The sequence below is a fragment of the Sciurus vulgaris genome (genome assembly GCF_902686455.1).
Source record: "Sciurus vulgaris genome assembly, chromosome: 17".
Taxonomy (NCBI): Eukaryota; Metazoa; Chordata; class Mammalia; order Rodentia; family Sciuridae; genus Sciurus; species Sciurus vulgaris.
The window spans coordinates 3,903,430-3,924,184 of record NC_136478.1 but is presented as its reverse complement, the minus strand read 5'-3'; the positions used below and the strand labels follow the sequence as shown (position 1 = coordinate 3,924,184).

The 20,755-nt window shown below is 57.7% G+C and overlaps 1 protein-coding gene across 2 annotated transcripts in view; it reads left to right on the top strand.

The window, feature by feature from the left end:
- ATP2C2 (ATPase secretory pathway Ca2+ transporting 2) overlaps positions 1 to 20,755 on the top strand; it is a gene marked incomplete at its 5' end in the record, with an annotated part of 48,538 nt that overhangs the window by 892 nt on the left and 26,891 nt on the right. Inside the window, 6 exons of one of the 2 annotated variants that reach the window (XM_079117567.1) lie at positions 10,521 to 10,631; positions 12,519 to 12,635; positions 16,070 to 16,159; positions 17,158 to 17,193; positions 17,288 to 17,349; positions 20,415 to 20,523. In XM_079117567.1, the coding sequence (XP_078973693.1) occupies positions 10,521 to 10,631; positions 12,519 to 12,635; positions 16,070 to 16,159; positions 17,158 to 17,193; positions 17,288 to 17,349; positions 20,415 to 20,523 (525 nt within the window). Of the gene's footprint in view, positions 1 to 10,520; positions 10,632 to 12,518; positions 12,636 to 16,069; positions 16,160 to 17,134; positions 17,194 to 17,287; positions 17,350 to 20,414; positions 20,524 to 20,755 lie in introns of those variants that run through there. The other variant, XM_079117568.1, reaches the window with a different exon arrangement.

Here is a 20,755-nt window from a genome sequence, read left to right as displayed (position 1 = left end):
CCCTGAGCTTGCTCAGAAGGGGGACAACCTGCAGTGGCCTTTTCACCAGTGAAGGGGACTTCAAGGTTAAATTTGATTTTTAATGAAAACATTGGCTGAAAAATACTTGTAACATTTTAAATTTTTTTCTCCCAAAGAATGCCAGTGGTCGATACATTTTGGTCACATGATCCTTAAATATTTGTTCACTTACAAGGAGTATTTTATAAATCAGTGTTGCCATGAGCGTTCTGGTGTTAGGGTAGTAAGGACTACGGACTGCAGGACTGGTCACTCTTCCCGTGATGATGTGCATTAGCATTGACAGGACACAGTGTCGAAGCCATTTGCTGAAATCGTTTCTCAACTCACAGCATTCTGTTGAAGGAGTTGGGAGTCAGTTCACCAACACAGGTTGCCTTTCCCGCTTTTCCTATTTTTTTTCTTTCCATCTTTTGGTTTTGGTGTCTGGCTGGGTATCATGCAAGAACTCCTGATATTAGTTGGTTGTGATCAGGTTTTATACGATACCTAGGTATGCAGGACAGGGACAGTGTAATCCAAATGGAGATGCTGGGGAGATTCCCATCTCTCTGCCAGGTGGACTTCATTCCTCCGGAGCTCTCCAGAAGACCCTCCAAGGTCAGATGGGTCTCCCATCTGGCTGTGGACCCAGGTTCAGCAGCATCCTGAGGGACCCAGTGAGCTTTGGGTTGTGGGATAATTCACTGTGCAGAGTCCCAGGGAGGCAGGGAAGGCAGCAAGGCCGGCTGAGGGACAGGCGTGCTGTCTCCAAAGGTCCTCAGTCCATGTGAACACAGGAAACCCCAATGAAGGTGAATGGGGAGAGCAATGAGGGAGGGAGCCGGAGGCCCCTCGTCCTGCCGGGTCAGGCTCCTCCTTAGGTCCCACACTTGTGTCCTCTGAACGCTCTCAAGGTTTGGGAAAGAAGTAGTGTTCGCCACGGTGCTCATAGTCATCGTAACTCTCTATGAATACCCAGCGCATACCACATCCTGGATGCCACTGAGCCGCCCGGCACACGTCAGCCACTTGGCCAAGTCAGCCCAGCCCAGCCCAGAATGGGAACTATTCCTGAGTACTTGCTGGGGCTCCTGGAGGGCCTCTGCCTGCAGGTGACATTTATTGCAGAGAGTGGTCAGCGAGGACGCTGAGGCTCACTGGTGGCCAGTTTTCATTCTCACTGAACATTGGCCAGTTTTGCCAGGCTAGAGGAATGCACAGCACAAAGTCCTTTGGGGAGGCTGACAGTCAGCAGAGAACCCAAGAGATGTTTCATTTCTGACCTGGTGGTCTTAGCTGCAAGGGGAATTTAACAGCAGAGAAACTGGACAGGGTACAGGTGGCCAAGACAGGGAAGGTCCTGAGATAGAGGCATCAAAGGTCAAATTTAAGCACAGACCTCCTGACTCCAGAGAGGCTCACTCTTGCTACATTTCAGGGTAAAGAAAAGAAAGGTGTTCAAGAGACTCCTTGATTTTGTGAGTGGAAAAAGCTTCTCTTTGCTGACCTGACATTAAGGGAAGGAGAACGTTGGCCCAGAAATTCCTGCTTCCGGGATGACTCGGTGCCAACTCTGGGGAAGCAGTCTCTCCCTCAGGGCTCCCATCTCTTCCCCGAGGCAGGCTTGGCTGGCGCCTGCACTGCCTTCTGGGCTGCCGAGCCCATTCATCCTCCTGGGTGCTCCAGAACCAGGCCTGAGTTCCAGCAGAAGGGCATGAGCCCTTCTGAACTCATCCAGCCCAGGTTCAGTGCACGTGCCCAGGGATGGGGTGCTGAGAAGGGTGCATGTACTCCCTAGCCTCGGGGCATCATCCTGGTGGGCAAAGGTGGGTACTGAGCCGAGGGTCACAGTTGACCATAGTGACAGGTGTGTAGGCGCTGGCAGAAGTGATGTTTAACAGGAGGGGGAAGAGCAGGCACCGCGGGGTGGATGAGGATCAAGGCAGAGTGAGGGAGGCACCAGGCGAGGGGAGAGTGGGGCTGCCGAGCTGACCCCCAGATCCTCGGTAGCAAGAATCTGGGCTTCCTCCCCACGACGTCGGGACCTCGAAGGGTTTTAAGTCAGCCTGTGGCACTCATTATCCAGAGACGTGCCAGACATCAGGAGCGTGTTACACTAGAATCGTGTTTTTGCGGAGCACACCAGTGCCAGGGAGAGAGCGCGAGATGGAATTCTGGGGATTGCACACTCATCCTCAGCCTGGGCTTGTGCACACTCAGCGAGAATCATCTGTGATTCTCAAATACGTGGACATCTTAAAGAAATGGATCGCACACCCCAGTATTGTCTTCACTGTATTGAAGTGTGAATTTAATAAGAATAGGCAAAAACTTGCAATAAAAACAGCTACATGCTTTTAACTCAACTGTAAAATCAAATCAAGTTCATAACAAAATCATAAAGTACAAAGAGAACGACCTTATTTTAATGGAACTGGTGGTCCACGGAATCCCATCAGGGATGTCTGTGAGTGGCGTCCAGTGGTTCACTTACTTATGTCGTGCTGGATAACAAGTCACACTGTGGCCACTTGTGTTATCCTGTGGTTCCTGTGGGCTCCACCTGGGTGCCGCCCAGCTGAGTGCTCCTGGCTCTGGGTCTCACTGGCTAGGCTGTGGTCTCTCCTGAAGGCCACCTCCAAGCACCCAGTGGCTGTTTGCAGGTCTGTTCCCTCGTCACGTGGGTCTCCCCACAGGGCTGCCCATGACATGGCAGGTAGAAACTGAGGACAGGAGAGCGTCCAGAGTCGGACACCTCAGCGCGTCGCCAGCCTTGGGAATGAGTTCTCCTAACTTCTGCCGTCCTCTGATCATCGCAGCAAGTCCAGGCCCCGTCCACCCTCAACTGGAGGGGATCACACGACGGCATGAATGCAGGGTGGGGGTGCAGGGACCAATGGCTAGGGGTGTCTCGGGGCAGCCTCCACAGTGTGGAAAGAAATATTTCTGACATGAGATGATTCAGATAAAAAAGCCAAGCCCTCGGACCTGTCGTCTGCCCAAGAACTGCCTGTTGTGGTCAGGGTTTCTGCTGGGCTCTGCTCTTTCTCTGGACCCCTTCACTTTGATGACCCTTGTGCCAAGATCATCTACTTTCGTGCTTGTGTACAGAATTACACTTCCATATGTCAGGAATTCCTTCCAGTTTAGGAAGATCACCCTCAGACTCGAGTCCACTTGTCAGCAAGCAGCCTGCGAATCCCGCGCTGAAAGGCCACTTGATGACCGCAGAGCTGGCGGGTCACTGGCAGATGAGGGGCGCGCTGGGCCCGCAGAGGCTTTCTTCCCTCGTGCTCAGCTGTGCCCGACGCCACTCTTGGTGCTCGGTCCGCAGCAGGGTTCTGGGTGCGGAGCCTGCACCTCAGCACAGTCCCTGCTGGTAACGCGGCTCCACCCTCCGAGTTCCGGTGATTTACACTTGACTCACCAGTTCCACGAGGCGCTTGGTGACTCCATCTTCTGCTAGGTGTGTGTGATGGTCACGGGTGCACATGTGTGCTGGCCTCACATCACGGCTCCGCGTTACCGCCTGTGCGAGGGAGCCCAGCGCTGGAACGTTCCGGCAGTGAGGTCTCAGGAGGCGAGGCAGGGCCTTGACCGTGTCTGAAGGCCTCAGCGTCTGCCTCTCTTTCCACTGACAGGCGGCCAGGAAGAGTCGGCAGAAAGCACACTCAGGGGGCGCCCAAGCCCAGAGCATCTGCGGGGTGCCTGGGGCTGATGTGACTGGCAGAGTGCCGTAGGTAGCTTTGCCCCACTGGGGCCCAGTTGCCCAGCCCGGAGGCAGGAACACATTCCCAGCCCCCATTTGAGGCATCCTCCAGTGGAGAAGAGAGTACGGGCTGGCCCAGGCCTCTCCCTGCGTCTTCTCCCTCTGTCTGTGTCTTGACCTCCAGTTCCTGTAAGGACTCCAGTACAGTTGGATTGGGCCCCACTTCAGTGACCCCTGTCAGACCCTGTCTGCAGTAGAGGCACATCCCGGGGTCACAGGAACGTCCCGGCGTCCTGGGGTTAGGGCTTCTGCACATGAATGGGGTGGGGTGGAGTGACAGCCAGGACACGTTCCTCGTAGAAAGTGCCTGGAAGGGTGTTCTCTCTGGGGAGCCGTGGCCACGGGGGGAAGCTCTGTGCTTTTCTGCGGCGCTTGCAGAGCCTCCTGGGGTTATGTATCTGAAGTCCTGGACGCCCCGGTGCTTGGTGGGAAGTGAGCTGCCCTGACTTCCACCGGGCTTCGCTGACCTGCTGGAGTGGGGGAGAGCAGAGCATGCGGAGTTTCCCACGGTGCCCTCGATACACTCAGGGACTGTGGCCGAGATTCGTGGTTCTGGAGGGGGAGACACTGGGACACGATCGCGCGCTCTGGTCCAACCGCTGGCACTGGCCTCCTGTTCATCAGGTCGGTTGTTCCCGCACGTTACTCCCAGGACGACCCCATGTGCTTCTCAAAGATGGGATCCTCCCATCTTTGGCTTCGGCCAGACTGAGTTTGGAGCTCTCGGGGGTGTGGGGCAGGGAGCGCTGACCCGAGCCACCCCAGCCAGCACCCTGGCTGGCTCTGAGAACGGAGGCAGGTCTGCTCAGTCTCCACATTGGCCCGGCCTCGCGTGGCAGTGGGTTTATTGCACGGACCGTGGAGAGCTGGGCCTGCAGGTTTCCCGCCAGCCCTCCGGGTGTGTGCTCCGTGGAAGTCGCGTTAGGTCATATTTGTGCAAAGGTTCTTTGCCCAGTGACAGTAGCAGCAGGGTGCTGGGCACCCAGGCCCTGCAGAGCACACGCTGCCCAGTGCGTGGGCTCAGGTGATGGTCAGGAGGCGGGTGCTGGTGACGCTATTCTGTTTCTTTTTCCACCTCCGCGTGACCTTCCTCTGGCCTCCCCCACTCTTTATGCTGATCAGGGGTCTCCAGGCATGACTGGGGCCAGAACAGCACCTGGGAACCCTGGGCCTGGGGGCTCCTAAAGAGCTTCAGAAACCCCAGGCACGGTGGGCATACCTCTAATCCCAGTGACTCCAGAGGTAGGAGGATCGCAAGTTCAAGGCCAGCCTCGGCAGCTTAGCAAGACCCTGCATCAAAATGAAAAGTACAGAATGTGTTCTGTCGTCGTGTATAACTAATCAGAACAGGAACAAGAGCAAAGCCCCACCCTAAAAAAAGAAAGAAAAGCAAAAAGGGCTGGGGGAGAGTAGCTCAGTGGAAAGCACCCCTGGGCTCAGTCCCTCGTATTTATAAAAAAAGAAGAGCTGTGTGAACTCTGCACTCTGAGGCTGGCCCCTCCCCAGGACCACGGCTCTAGATTGTCAGCTTCTCGTTCATCCGACGACATCCTTCTGTGGGAGACCCTCTTGCAGACACTGGGCCCGGGAGCGAGGGAAGCGCCAGTTGTTCTGAGTAAGCGGATGGGCTGGGAGGTGGCGGCTGGGAAGCCTCCCCTGGATGGCGGCCTGGGGCCCAACCCTCACCCAGCACCTGCCAGGGCCCTGCTGAGGCATGCCACTCTGGGGCCTCCCTCGGCTCACCCATCTAGGTGGGCACAGACCTGCCCACCTGGGTGTCTGTCAGGTTGAGGAGCAGATGTGTGCAGGTGATGAGCAGCTGTCTGGGCCATCCATGCTCCACAAGTGCAGGTGGAACCTGAACCTAGGAGAGAGCGAGAGCCAGAGGGCACAGCGCAGGCCCTGGGACACCTGGGCCAGGTCCCATTGCCAACACGCGGCCACAGTGCTTGGGCATGTACCCTCACTGCCCGCTTTGGACATAAATTGCAAGAAGGTGCTCCACCACCCCTAGACACTTCCCCATCTGCGCCCCCGTGGCCACAGCAGAGCACTGGACATCCACCACTGTGACCACCTGGTTGGCAGACTCCACTCCCAGCTGCTCCATGACAGAAGGATCGAGTTCAGGGCGCGGTGCCCATGCTTGCCAGGTCTCCCACTCTCCTTGGGGCGGAGTGGCTCCTTGGGTCTTCCTTGTCTGTCATGTCCTTGACATTCTTGAAGGTCACAGTCCTGCAGCCCATCTGTCCTTGTGGTGGGACTCAGGCTGTGCACTTCTGGCAGGACATCGTGGGGTGGGGTCCTGTCCTGCCTCTGCCTGCGTTGGGAGGCTGGGACGCTGTTGTCCCCAGCCCTTGGCTGAGGTGGTGTCTGCCAGGTCCTCCTCTGCAGAGCTAGCATGTCCCTTTTGTGCTGTAAGCATGTCAAGGGGAGATGACTGAGTGTGCTGGTGTCCCCTCTGTTCCCTTCCACCCCTGGGCTCACTGAGTGGGCTCCTGATTCCATGCCCGGGTACATCTGAGGGCTTGTGTCCACCAGAACATTCGCCCAGGAACGGTCATGGCCATGTGGGCTATCCCTGCCCAAGCTGGATACGACCTATGTGCCAGCCACACACAGTCATTAGATAAACTGCATTGTACCTGGGCAGTGGAATGCATGGGACTCTGGACAGCAGTGAAGAGAAGGAATTCATCTTTAATGGGACAACATGGTGGACAATTGGGGCCATATTCAGCAAGAGAAGCCAGTTGCAAGAGCCCGCCTATGACATTTACATGAACTTCCAAGGCAGCAGAGCAAACCCCACCAACAGAAGTCAGTGTCAGTCACCTCTAAGGAGGGCAGCAGGCAGGACAGCAGTGCTGGGCGGGGAGGCACCAGAGTCTGGGGCTCAGAGTCGGTTCCTTCTGGGGCAGACAGGGCGGTTTTCCTTTACTGCTGTAATAGCACCACAAACTGGTGGCTTAAAACAGCACCCAAGTATTACCTGCCAGTTCTGCAGGACGGAGGTCCAGCATGGGTCCCCCAGGCTAACATGGAGGTGAGGGAAGGGCAGGGTCCTTCTGGAGCATCCAGGGAGAACCTAGCTCCTGCCTTCTGCAGCTTCTCCCCTGACCCTCCTCTCACAAGGATCTTGTGGTGACATTGCCCACATCCAGGACCATCTCCCATCTCAAGATCCTCAATCTCATTACAAAGTTCCTTTTGTCACTTCATGGGGCACAGTCTCAGGGTCCAGGTTGGTGTGTATGTGCTCTGGGGTGGGAGGGGGCTCAGAATTCAGGCTCAGCATGTCTGTCTCCCTGTCTTCTGTCCCCACCTCTCTGGCTCCACTTGGAAGGGCTCCCCATCCATTTCTCCCATTTCCACAGCTCAAGACCCACCAAGGGGTTTCCTCCTGTTCCTAGATAGTGACTGGAAGTAGTCGCTGGGCGCATCCTGCAGTCCACCACTTCAGCCTTTTCTTCATCTGTAAGACCATCGAGGGCTGGCGTGAGGCGTGAACGAGATGGTCACGTGTGTCTGGCCTCTGATGTCACGGCCTAGTGCCATGCGAGCTGGGTGGGGTGACCTTGGCCATGACATTCTGGTAGCTGCTGTTCTGGGCCAGCCCTGCCTCGGGCCTTCTCCTTCCTTGTCTGCCCAGCTCCTAGAAGGACCGTGGGCCCAGGCTTGAGGCTGCACCCCACCCACCTGCTTCTAGGGACCAGAGGACCCCGCCCTGCTTGGAACCCAGGATGCTCCTTCTGGTCCTTGGCCCACTGCCCAGCCTTTTTCTCCTCCAAATTGGAGGCCCTCAAAGGGACCCTGGCGGGTGCGCATAGACTACCGGGGGATTTTCCATACCCTGTGGCTCGTCCTCCCTCCTCAGTGATCTGGAATAGACCCCAGCAGGGGTATTTTCACAGCAAACCAGTGGAAACTTTGGAATGCATCTGAGGCCCAGAGAACGCATTAAAACAAGGCTGCCAGCCACCCTGCAGCCTCTGCCGCATCGAGTCCTGGATGGGACTCTAAAATCTGCATTTCTGAAAGGGTCCAGGTGATGCTGGACTGAAGCCCATAGCGTGAGGATCATGCTGCGATTGAGACCAGATTGAGATAAAACTGGACAGACCACAGGGATGTGCCTGGAAGGAGGTGGATATGTCCCTGGTGGGGTGCACGCGCCCTGGCGGCTGCTCACGAGGCGGCCGATGGCTCCTGGTCCTCACCAGCCCTGTGCTGCCGTCTCCCGCTCATGGGTCTGACAGCTGCATGTTATGCACACTTCCTGAAGGGCCCAGGCCCAGCTTCTCTCTGCCTCACCTCTCCCTCTGGAACCTGGGGCCGAGCGCTCTCGCCAACATAGGCACTGAGTCCCCAGGCAGTGTCTGTTCATGCCTGTTCCTCCCTGGCCCGAAGGCCCCTCTCTGCTCCTCCCGGATCTCGCCTGGCCCTCTCCTCTCTCCCAGTTCCCTGGATTCTGCAGTCATGGTCAAGTGCATCTCTCAGCTTGCTCATACTTGTGTGGCCTGATTCACACAGGACACATAGTCACACCTGAGTTTCAAACAAATGGCAACAAGCTTTTGAATATATACAGGTCCTGTGCGGTAATTGGCCCACCTTATGCCAAAGAGTCAAATATAGTGACTGTGCATCTGCCCCTAGGGCCTCCTGGGGGACACTGTGTTCTTGTGTGCTGAGTCTGCCAGCTCTGTTCCGATCACCAAGGACAAGGACCCCTGCTGTCCCCATCTCTTGCCATCCCCGTCACCCTCAGCTCACCTGTGCTTGGTGCTCCCAGGTGCCAGGCACTGGGCTCAGACATCCTGTTTGCTATCCCCCCACCCCATGGCCTGTGCTGCGGGACCCCTCTGCAGAGGAGGAAGCAGGCATGCAGGAGGGTGTGGAAAAGCACCAGCCCCAGCTCGCTGGGGTCTCAGCATCAAGGGGAATGGAAGCCCCCAAGCTGGCTGGGAGCAGAAGGGCCGGGCCAGGGAGGCTGCTTGCCTGCAGGCCCCACGCCTGGCTCTGAGCCCGCTGTTCAGCCAGCGTGTGTCAGCTGGGGCCACATTTGCCCTTTGTGGCTCCCTCAGGAGCCTCTGGTGATTAGATGTCAGCCCTGAGCTGTGCGTGCTGGCGAAGCTGCTCTGAGGGGTGCCTATGTCCTAGATTGTCCCCTTGGGACTAAGGAAGGCCCGCTCCACGTCACCAGCCCCAGCTGCCCACAGAATCTGTTTGCCGCAAAAAATAATACTTTGGGATCATTAAGGAAACACAGAGACCAGAAGGTCACATAGGGTATGGTTCCATTTATATGAAATGTGCGTAGTTAAAACCTCACAGACAGAAAACCGACCTGTGGTTGCCAAGAGCTGAGGGGCTGAGGTGGCATCTGTGGCAGCAAATTGAAGGGAGTGGGTTTCATCCTGGGAGCGACTGGAGTCTGCCCCTGCTTCCAGGCAGGGAGGGCGGGGCGTACACACACGCACGTGTGTGACGTTCAGTGTCACTCCGGATGCTGCCTGAAAAGTGAATGGGATGTGGTCCTGGCCAGAGAGGACCAGAAAGCCCGAGAACGGCTATGCTAGGGCTGGAACCAAGCACGCAGTTGGCCCAGCGGAACCGGGTCTTACAGCAGGGGCATCTGTCTCAGGGTCTGGTGCACATCTTCCCTTAAGGTGCAGAGCACACGCTGCTGATGCGGGAGGGCCCACAGGAGACTGGGCACCTGTGGGATGAGCCCGGCAGTCACTGCTGCGCTTCCTGGTTTGGGGCTGGGGAGAGGCAGCTGGCAAGGAGGAGAGAGGAGCTTGCATCTCTGTTCCCGCTACGGGAAGAACTTTGTCAATGCCCCCCACCTTTCCTCCTTCCTGGTTTGCAATAACCTGCTGGAAGAGGAAGAGATGGTTATCACGTCCTGGGTGGCCAAATACCAGGAAGTGTTGCAGAAACACCTCGCCTGTCCTGATTCCGAGACCTCGCTGTGCTGTTACAGCCACCCAGAGCCTCTGGTGTTCCCTGTGGCTTCTTCCCAGGCCTGTGTCTCTCCACACAGACTCCCGGAGCTGGCTGGGAGCCCCCACCCTTATCCTGGGTTAGTTACAATGTCTCATAGAACCAGGCTGTGATACCTCCTCTTGTCAGCAGCATGCGCTCTCTAGGACGTGGTGTATAATTGACCTAGATTCCCATTGCCTCAAGGTTCCAGTTCTAAATATGTGAATTACCCCCTGTTCTGAGGCCTTGCGAGTTCTATTCTATTAAACAAGTTTGCTAAAAACAGATGCGTCAGTAATAGCCCCTGACGGGAAGTAGCACAACCATCTATCAACAGGAGAATGGATGAAGAGGTTGTGATCTGCTCGCCAGGTACAACACTAAGCACCCTGGGAGATGAGCAAGCCATTGCTACCTGCAACCTCAGGTGTCACCCTCACTAATGACATTGAATGAAAGATCAGGCATGGAAAAGTCTGTCCGTCACACGTCACCGTTTCTGTAGGGTTCACACCCCAGCAACACCAGCCTGTGATGGACAGTGTGAGGGTGGTTGCCCTTCAGGTAGGTGGCAGCTCGAAGGCGCTTCCAGGCCGGTACTGCCGTCTCCGGAGGAGGCCGGTCACATGCTACCCACGCGTGTGCAAATTCAAGCTGCTCGTGAAGGACACGCACTTCCCATTGGTGTGTCACGCTTTAAAAAGATGCGTCTGTGCACGCTTTCCTTCGCTAACCAGGAATGCTGCTCTTTCCACAGATTGATGGACAGTGTGAGCTGAGAGCTTCCGAGAGAGAGCGGGCAGTCACAGCTCTGCCACCCAAGGAAGCGTGCAAGTGCCACAAAGAGGATTTGGCCAGAGCGTTTCATGTAAGAACTGTGCCCACTCTGGTGCTGGTTGTGTGGGGTTTGTAGATTGAGGCGAAGCACCCAGCGCCCCACGGAGCTCTAGACTCGTGTGCACGCAGTTGAGTCATGGTTGCAGGAAAGTACCGCTTCCAGGGAGAGTCTCGTCAGGGCTACTGCCACTCAGCGAACCCTCCTGGGGCCCTCCCTAGAGGCCAGCGTCCTTCATGCTCAGCACTGGAGAGGGCCAGAGGCAGGAAGGCAGGAGCCACAGGCAGGAAAGCAGGGCAGCCCAGGGGGGACCCAGGCATGAGGTCCCAGAGCTGCCGCCACCGTCTGGATCCCCATCCTTCATCCCTCATGATCCCTGGAATTGCCAGTTACTTCTACCAAATTTTTACAGGCTTCTCAGGTGCATTTGAATCCCCAGCCCTGCCAGGCAAAAGCAGCCCCCAGGACCCCCCCTGGGAGGTATGGGCAGGGCTGGCCTTCCTTCTCTCATCTTCTTAGAAAACAGCGGATATTGGCAGGGTGGGCTTGCCCGTCATCCCAGGCACTCGGGAGGCTGAGACAGGAGGTCCCAAGGTCAGCCAGCCCCAGCAAATTAGTGAGACCCTATCTCAAAAAATAGAAAGGGATGAGGGGCTAGCTCAGTGGTGGAGCACCCTGGTTTGATTTTAAAAGGGCACATGTCATGCTTTCAAGGAAGCCAGAAGTCCCTGTTTGAGGCCAGTCTTTTCCTGAGAATCCAAAAGTCCATCTCAAGTCCTGCTCATCAGTGTTCAGTGGGAAGGAAATATTTCCTTCCCTGCCCAGATTTTCCCACCTAGAAAACCTGCTTGCTTTTCTTTCCCTATTCCGAAGAATTGGGAAGTCAGTTCAGCTTCCCTGCTGTCTCTGCCACCACATGCAGCTTCCCTGTTGACATTTACAAACAGGGAGACCTTAGCCACTAGCCAACAACACCGCTGCCCTGTGTTACTAGTGACTCTTAAATCAGCTCCGTTAGTTCTAGCGGAGAGCATGCAGGGGCGTCTGGCACCGCGAATGCACAAGCCCTTCTGACTGCCTCCCTTTGCATGATTTTGGTGGCGGTAAGATCCACAGCACGGTGTTCACCGTTGGCACCACCGGTGAGCCTCCGTTTGAGCGTTGAGAACACGCTCGCTGTGGTGTGGTAGTCAACGCTCTCCTTGGAACAAGTCTCCTCTTGCGAGGTGGAAACTGTCCCTGTTAAATGCCACCCCCCAGCCCCAGCAGCCACCATCCTCTTCTGCCGAGTCTGACTGCGCAGGAACCTGACCTAAGCGGAGTCGCTGGTTTGGTTCAGTTAACTGATGCCCCCAAGCTGCATCCGCGTGGCCCAGGTCAGCAGTTCCTTCCTTTTAGAGCTGAAGAACACTGGACTGCATGTGCACCAAACCTGCTCACCCAGGCGCCCGCCAGTGGGCACGGGTCCCCCTCCTCTGCCAGAGCGCGGTGTGCAGGCCTCTCTGAGACCCACTTTCGGTTCTGCTGGGTGTATGGACGTGGCAGTAGAATTGCTGGGCCAAAAGCTAATGGTGAGCTTCATTGAGGAAATGTCAGATTGTTTTCCATTTACACTCTCAAGGCTTATTTAAAAAAAAAAGAAAGAAAGAAAACACGTGTTCCTGCACTTCTGGAATCCCACACGCAGTCCCCGTTGCTGAAATTGCAGCCCTGTGCCATCTCTGCTGTCAAAATAGGAGGGTCTGTGCATTTCCCTTCCCGCTCTGCCCCATCCGCTGGGGTCTCTGAATGAGCCCCTCTCTTCTGGAAACGAGCCTGTCCTTGTCCCCTGCAGAAGGGGCTGGCTGTGGAGTGGGGTCTGCCGCTGGGGCAGGTCCTGGCAAGGCCTCGGTGAGCTCCAGCACGGCCGGCTCCTTCCAGGTGGACTTGCACAAGGGACTGTCGGAGTTTGCGGTGACACAGCGCAGGCTGGTCCACGGCTGGAACGAGTTTGTGACTGACAACGCCGAGCCTGCGTGGAAGAAGTACCTGGATCAGGTGGGTCCGCAGGTGCCCAGGCCAGGCGGGGGGGCTCCAGGCCCTCTGTAAATATTGACTGAAGGTGTCTTGGACAGGACCTCCCTGGGGCTGGGGTGGGTGCTCTACAAGGTAAGAAGTCTCGCCCTTCCTTCAGGCTCTCTGAGCTGGCAGAGGGCACCTTGCATAGGTGGCCAACAGTCCGGTGCTGTGGCCAGGAGGGCACCTACCGTGAGCCAGGCCCACTTAGTCCTCCTCCTCCTCCTCCCGTTTTGGAGAGGAGAGAGAGAAGTGCAGAGACACTCAACTATTTCCCCAGTGCGTGCAGGGTTGCCAGAATTAGAAAATGAAAATATAGGATGCTCTGTTCCGCGTGGATTTCAAGGAGATAAGAGGCGGTTTGACGTGTGCGTGTCCCGAGTATTGCGATAGACATGAGCATGCTTTTTAGCTGGTCCTTGTTCATCTGAGAGTCACGTCGGGTGTCAGGCGTTTTATCTGACGACCTGACCCCAAGGCCACACGGAGCAGCAAGGGGCGGCTGATGGGCGCAGCAGGCTCTGGCTCCAGAACTGCGTCCTTGCGGTGGTGTGGTGCCGAAGAGGCCCACGGGAAGCAGACGAGAGCGCAGAGGCGCTGTAAGTTCCTCTCTGGAGGTCACACCCGCCACCGGGACCAGGCAGGAAGGCCCATCAGCAGGAGCTTCCCAAAAGCCTCAGGGCATCGGGTGGCTGGGTTCCAGCCCCTCCCCGTTCCCTGGCTCCTGGGCTGCCCGGGCAGCTGTCTTCGGGTTGGCTCCATGGATAGGACCAACCCCAGTCCCATCAGCATCCTTCACCTCCATGTCCTTGTGGTCCCCGTGCTCACTGGGCAACTCTGAGGGCCCAGAGGAGGTGCTTCAGGGAAGCATTCTGCCACCAAAATGGGTTCCGAGGTGGGCAGGTGGCTGGCCAGCCCTCAAGCTTCCCGGAACTCCTGTGTTGGGAAGAGGGAGAGGAGGCTCAGATGGCTGTGCAGGGTCCCTCTCCCCTGTGGCTGGGGCTGCCCTTGCCACTGGGACCCCCGCTCCCTCCCCATTTCCCCTGGTGGTCCTCTTTCCCACTTTTCCCTGTCAACACGTGCTCTGAGCCTCTTCCTCCCACCAAGGGCTCGCCTCCACGGCCAGCCAGGGCCCCTCCAGAGCGACATCTCAGATCTCTTACAGAGAGACCTGCTCGTCCATCACACCCTCTGTGCTCAAGCTGGCCTCTGTGGACTCCTGCAGGGGCACAGGCTGCGCGTGACTGGGGTTCCGGGGTCCTGGGCTCAGTTCTGGCTTCCCTGTCCAGCTCCTGCTTGGCCAGGTGTCTGTCTCTAGTGACAGGACTCACCACCTCACGGGGCTGGCCGCTGCTGTCTCGTGAGTTCCCATTAGGCCCAGGGTTGGCAGATGAGAATCAGCTGGCCCCAGGGCTGATGCTGGAGCTCAGTGGGGAGCAAAAAAAAAGAAAAAGAAAAAGAAAGAAAGTAAGATCGTTGATTAGAATCAGATAGCCCGGGTCAAATCCCGGCCTCCACTCAGGTGTCTGAACAAGTTACTCAACACCTCTCCCGCGGGCCTCAGCTTTTCCTGGTGAGAAAATGAGAGTAATAGGTACCTTAGGCTGGCTTGTGTGTTACCTAAGCCTGGCAGTGTCCGGCACCGGTAAAGCCCGTCCCACCCTCTTCCCTGGGGGCCACCTGGCCCTGGTCAAGCCCAGCAGTTTGGCTGGACTCAGGCTGGTTCTCCTGGACGTGGGTCCCAGGGCCAGCCCGTGGCTTTCAAGCCTTAGGTTGCTTATTTTCCAAGCAGGGGTACCGGAGGGTCCCTGTGTCCTCAGCTGGTTTCCCCACATGCCTGGAACTTGGCGCTTTGTGGTTGGTTTGCTAGAATTGGGGTCTGACAGAGCCCACCCACTGCACTGCCATTGGGTGGCATGTCCCTTAACATGCTCTCAGAGGTCCTCACAGTCTGTGGATGGTTTGTTTGTGTACTGAGGACCTCACCCTCATGAGGAAGACTGTGACTTTGTCAGTGAGGTCTGTCTTGGACATTTTGGTGCAGGTCTCAGGTTTCTGTGGGAAGTTCCTCTGCTGTCCTGTCTACTGACCTCACTCCCTGTGGTCAGGGCTAGGTGCTGGGGTTCACGGGCACACAGGCTTCGAGGTGTGGTTCTCTCTCTGTGGAGACCCCCATTCCAGCCCAGCCCAGCCCAGTCCTGGCGAAGATAAATTGGCAAACTGCCCATTGGATCAAGGCCCGGATCTGGGTCCATCTTCCTGGGTGGCCACTGTTCTGCGTTCAGTCCGTCACCAAGTGCCTTTCATGATCGGTCTGGCTCTCCTGGTGGCCGCACTTATCGAGCTCCTACGAGGTGCTGGCCACTCTGCCTGCATCGCCACAGAGCTCACCCGCCGGGAGCCCCTGGGGCTTGGCGGAGTCAGAGGTGTGGGGTGTCTCGGTGGGGTCATGGTGGAGGCTCAGATTGCTGAGACCTGGCCCAGCACGCCACCCAGCAGGCCAGTTCTAGGTCCCGAGAGGACTAGGGACCTCAGGATGGATGTGGACTGAGTCCTGGGGAAGTGTCCTGTGGTCAGCTGGGCAGCCTCATAGAAGAATCTAGCTAAGAAGGGGCAGTGGCTTCATGCTGCTCATTCTGAAGTGTCACCGTCTGGGAGGCCGACTCAGGGCTGCGGTGCGCTGTCCCCAGAGCTCCTGCAGAGGAGCAGCTCGTGGGGAGTGTGGGGGCGAGGCCGGGCTTGGACCCTCACCGCCGCTCTGGCCCGAAGCTGGAGCGCTGCTCGTCCCGAGAGCAGTGACACGTGTGACCGCATTTCCCTTTGTGCCCTGGCTGTCGGGAAGCCCAGCGTCCGAGGCGTAGCCCTGCCTCAAACCACCGTGACTGGCTCGCTGATGTGTGAACGCTTCCTGGTCCTGACCTTTGCTGTGCTCGCCTCCATCCTGTTCCCGTGTGCTCGTACCTGTGCCCCTTCCATGTCTGTAACAAGAGCCTCCCACGAGCGAAGGGCAGGTACGCGTGAGGAAGTGCTTCGGGAACTTTGGAACACCTGTTCTGCAGGGAACATCGCCGCGTCCTGCAGAGGCTGTTGCAGGAACAGACTGCTGTCCACGCTTGGGTCTGTGACGTCCAGGGTGGAGGGGCTTGTGTGGCAGGAGAGAACTCGGCCATGTCCGGCCGGGCTGGCATCCCGCCACGGGTCCTGCACGGGGAGATGGGGAAGGCGAGACCAAGACTCGGAGGCGGGGCCCGCGTCTGCATGGGGACGTGTCAGGAGGGCTCGGTGCTGGGATTTCAGGGAGAACCTGAGCTCTCAGTCGGAAGGGCTGACCGGAAGCCTGGCCTTGCCTGAGGACTGAGGTGAGAAGCCCAGGCTGGCCTCCGACACTAAGAGCCTGCCTGTCCCCTGTCTTCCAGTTTAAGAACCCCCTGATCCTGCTGCTGCTGGGGTCTGCCCTGGTGAGCGTCCTCACCAAGGAGTATGAGGATGCGGTCAGCATCGCCATGGTGAGTGCGAGGCACCTGCTCCCGTCGGGGCTGCCCGGGGGCCACTCTCTGCTCACGAGAGGAATGAGAGATGACTCTGTGGGGGAAAAAAAAAAAAAAAACAACAGAGGGAAAAAGAAAGCAAATCCACATCTTTTTTTACCCCGATATCAAGGTGTGACCTGGCCAGTCCTCTCTTGGTGGACATGAGCTACCTTCGAGTTCTTTGCTAGGAAGAGGGTGGCAGGGAACTCCTGGGATGGAAGGGCTGGTCCTGGGCTACATGTTTACCTTGCCAGGAGTGGTTGCCCTTGACCCATGACCCAGAGATAAGCACCTTTTTAAAAAAAAGGTGTGCCTTTTAAAATATTTTGTTAGGATGAAATTCACATAAACACCGGGTCATTTTAAAGCGGCTGATTCAGTGGACCACAGTCCACTCCCTTCCTCTGGCAGCCATCACCTCTGTGGAACTCCAGACACCTTCAGCAGCCCCCGAGGAGACCGTGCCTCCGAGGGGTCATTTCCTGACGCCTTCCTCCAGCTGGTGACCACTGCTGGCCTCATCCCTGGGCCACAGTGTGAGAGCCGCTGCTGACCGCCTCCATGGCTGTCACCCCTGCTTGCCATTTGTGCAAATTGTTCTTTTAAAATCCAAAGCAGACCCCTCTGCACAACCCCAGCTTTGCTCAAATGGCTGCGGCCACACCCTCGTTGGCAGGCGCGGAGCTGTGTCCTCCACGTGGCACTGAGTGGGAACGGTGGTGTGTGAAGGAGGATGCCCCATCACACGCTGTTGTGTTGCATGTGTTCTGTGCAGACAAATATAGATGGGGGCCCCAACATGGGTCCCTCAGGAATTGGGACCCAGTGGGAATTTTTTGCTCTTTTGGGGGGTTGGGTAGGAGGACACCATGTCTGTTTCCTAAATTTCCTCATGAAAGGAAAGGAAGCGTGTCTGGAAGGCACCGGCCTCCCAGCCTCCTGGCCTCGCTCATGCCCATCCCCTCCTCCCCCAGGCTGTGCTCATCGTGGTCACTGTGGCCTTTGTCCAGGTGTGTATTTCCCAGTGCCTGGCAGGTGACCTGGACAGGGGCTGCTCGTGGCGTGCCCCACTTTGAGCAGCCTGTCCCATGTGATTCCCGCCAGGAGTATAGGTCGGAGAAGTCTCTAGAAGAGCTGACCAAGTTGGTTCCTCCGGAATGTAACTGGTGAGTCGGGGCTTCCCTGGGACCTTGAGGCTCAGAGGAGTCGCTGGGCTGGTGAGCTTGGCAGATGCTCTGCAGAAGTCTTATCCTTCGTCTTGTCAGTTGGGAGAACCACATCCCACTAGGAATGCGGTTATGAGACCTGGTCTCTGTCTGGACAACTGGTGGCTGTGTGGCCTTGGACAGGTCATTCAACCTCTCTGGGCCTCAACTCCATCATCAGCATATAAACCAGGGTGCTCAGCCTTGGGGCTGTAGGTACAGGAGGGGCTTTAGTAGAACCTGGGGAGTGGTGCACTTTATCTCAGGGGAGGGGCAGGGAGGGCTCCTGGGTTCTCAGAGGGTGACTCAGAAGAGGTCCAGTCCCAGGGCTTGGCACGCCCGGGCAGCAGCACAGCCACCGGGCGGCGTGGACGGGGGGTGAGCACCGGGCGTTTGCTCCGCTACCCTAAGAGCCTCTCTCCCGCCTGGACGTTCCCACTCTGACAAGCGCTGCCATGCTGCTCTTACCAGAATGTTCCATCACGTGATGGAAGGAGACTGTCCGTCACGCCTTATGCAGCCTGGTGCCAAAGAAGCTTCCAGAACGCCCTCTGACCTGTTCGGTGCAGATCCCACTGTGCTTGCCTACTGTGGACTTCAGATGCGGCCCAGGGAGGGGTCTTGGAGGCTCGGGCAGACCCTCTGCCAGGGCCTGAAAGGAAGCTCACGGGGAGGAAGGGCGGCGGCCTCTGAGTTTGATTCTCAGTTTGCCAACAGTTCATGTTTATGTCCTTGTAAAAAGTGGAGTGACTTCACAGAAGGCCAAAGTCTTCTCCCGACCCTGCTCGCGGGTCGCGGCCCTCCCAGGCTGAGGCGGCCTCCTGGGTATGTGTTGTTGCTTGAAACGAGGTGACCGAGCCTCCACCCGACCCGAGCTCTTAAACTCAGGAGGACGGCAGCTCGCTGTGGTTCTGAAGGACACATCTGGGGAAGAACCTCAGCACACGGTCGGCATAGATCGCAGCCCCCAGCAGCAGGCTGGACCCCCGTGGGGGGACAGCTGCCTCCCAGGGACCAGAGCTCCAGGGAGTGTGAGTGGGAAGCCCAGGCAGAGGAGGAGCAGCAACAGAACAGGGACAGGAAGAGCAGTCGGGCAGGGCCGGGTGAGCGAGCCTGGGGGCGCTGCTGGGACTGTGCTGGACCTGGGCCTGCTGGTCAGACCAGCTGGTCCTCAGAGTACGAGGGTGCCACGGTCCACGGTCATGGAGACGTGAGTGATTTATGTGGCTCCATGATCCCATCCAGAGGTTTAAACACCCAGCCTTGGCCTCTCGGGCGGGCGGACAGTTGCATTATTGACGTCCCAGCAGCCACTTCTGAAAGAATCCCGTTTTCCTGAGCGGCAGAGGTGGGCCGCGGGGAGTTGGAAGAGCCGGAAGTCATCAGAGCACCATGTCGCCCAGACCTGCTACACCAGGCAGGGGGCTCCGCCCTGCGGCCCCTTCCAGATTGCCTCCATCCTCTGTGCAGTCTTCACATGTTTATTGAGCGCCTACTGTGTGCCAGGGGAGACTGCACTGAGGTGGTACCAGAGGATGGAGTGAAGGCCCAGCCTTGGGAGCTCACGGCCCAGCAGGCAGTTTGGAAGCAGGATGCTGTGGGGTGCGGTGGGGGCTCCCAAGCCCAAAGCCAGCAGAGATGTAGTGGTGATTGAGGAGGGCGGGGACAACTCTAGCTGTCACCAGCTGCCCTGACCTGACATTTACGGAGGAGCTGACATTTGGTCGAGGCCCGCGGAAGAGGAACCAGCCACGGGAGAGCAGCAGAAACAACAGGTGGATCTTCCGGAGGTGCTCTTGGCTACAAGGAACAGGAAGCTCATTTGTACAAACCACAGGAGATTGACTTGTCTCATAACAAGGGCTCTAAGGCAGAGTCAGTGGAGTTAGTTATTGGTTAATCCACTGGCCCCAAGGCCTGGTCTCTTTACCCTTTGCTCGGCCATCTTTAGCTCTGTGGCTTTGCTCTCTGCATGGCTCTCCTCATGGTCCTGAAGAGGCTGCCATGGCTCCAGGCTTCATAGCCAAACATGCCAAGGTCCCACAGAAGAGGCTGTTTGTGTGTGTATGGCGTGAGGAGACCCTTCCAGAGCCCCAGGGGCCAGGGTGGCGTGAGTGTCCATGTCTAAGCTGTGCAGGTGGAGATGGGCCCACCGTGCCAAGCTAGCCAGGCAGGACCCACTGCTGGAGCTCATGGCGCTGGGAGAAGGGTGGATCCTGAGCAAGACCTAACTGTGCACAGGAAGAGGGGAATGGCTGCTCCATCGGTCGAAGCCTGCAGAGCCCTGGAGACCAGAAGTTGCTGGGTGTGTTCAGGACTGGACGGAACCAGGAGCAGGGCTGGCAGGTGGTGGCCCAGGCCGGGAGGACTCAGCAGGACTTGGGTTTGATTCCAAGGTCCTGGGAGAGGCTTGGAGGCTTCAGAGCAGGAGCGAGCAGTGGCCTGACTCCTGTGTTGCCCGAGCTCCCTGGCTGCCCAGTGTGGGTGAACCGAGGAGGGCAGAGGGGAAGCAGGAGGCCGCTGGACTGACCAGGGCCGTGGGGAGTGAGTTCCAGGGGAGCCCTTACTGCACAGCTGTCCGGGTCCCAGGGCAGATGGCCGTGCCCTGGGAAAGGTGGTCCTGAATGTGTGGGTATTGAGGCTGGCCCCGGGTCCACCCAGGCTGGCCCCTAACCTCTGAGCTGGGCTCTGCCCCCAGAGTGGTGTGTCCTCTAAGCACAGGAGGTGGCTCACTGCAGCTCATTAGGAGGCCTCAGAACTGATGACCTGTCCCCATGGAAGCTTCCAGAAAGCTAGTGGCCTGGTCTTGCTTGCAGGCAGAGTAAAAGGCAGTAGCCTCATTTCTCGAATGATGTCCAGGGTCCTCAAAAGCTTTTGGCATCCCCAAGTTTAAAGAAAAACGAGACTGTGAAGCCACAGGGCTTATCTGCATTGAAAGGCCAGCGTGCCTCACCACCACCTCCCAGCCAGTCGGAGGGCATGGAAGCCGCGGTCAGCACGCTGCCTGTCTCTCCCACCCAACACAGCACCAGGGAGGGGACGCTCCAGCACCTGCTCGCACGAGACCTCGTTCCCGGAGACATCGTGTCCCTCTCCGTTGGTGACCGGATCCCTGCGGACATCCGCCTCACGGAGGTGAGCGCCCGTGTGCCCGCCCCGGCACACGCACACGTGCCCACGTGCCAGTCCACAGTAGCAAGCGCTGATTCTGAGCATTGAGCGCCTCACCCAGGGTTTGCCAAGTGCTTCTTCTCATGTGAGTAAGTCTCCCCCACACACCACCGTGGCTTCACCCTGGGGCCTCGGTGGCCCGAGTCAACCTGGTCATTGTCACCCTGCACATCCCGAGTTCTTACCCAGTGTATGG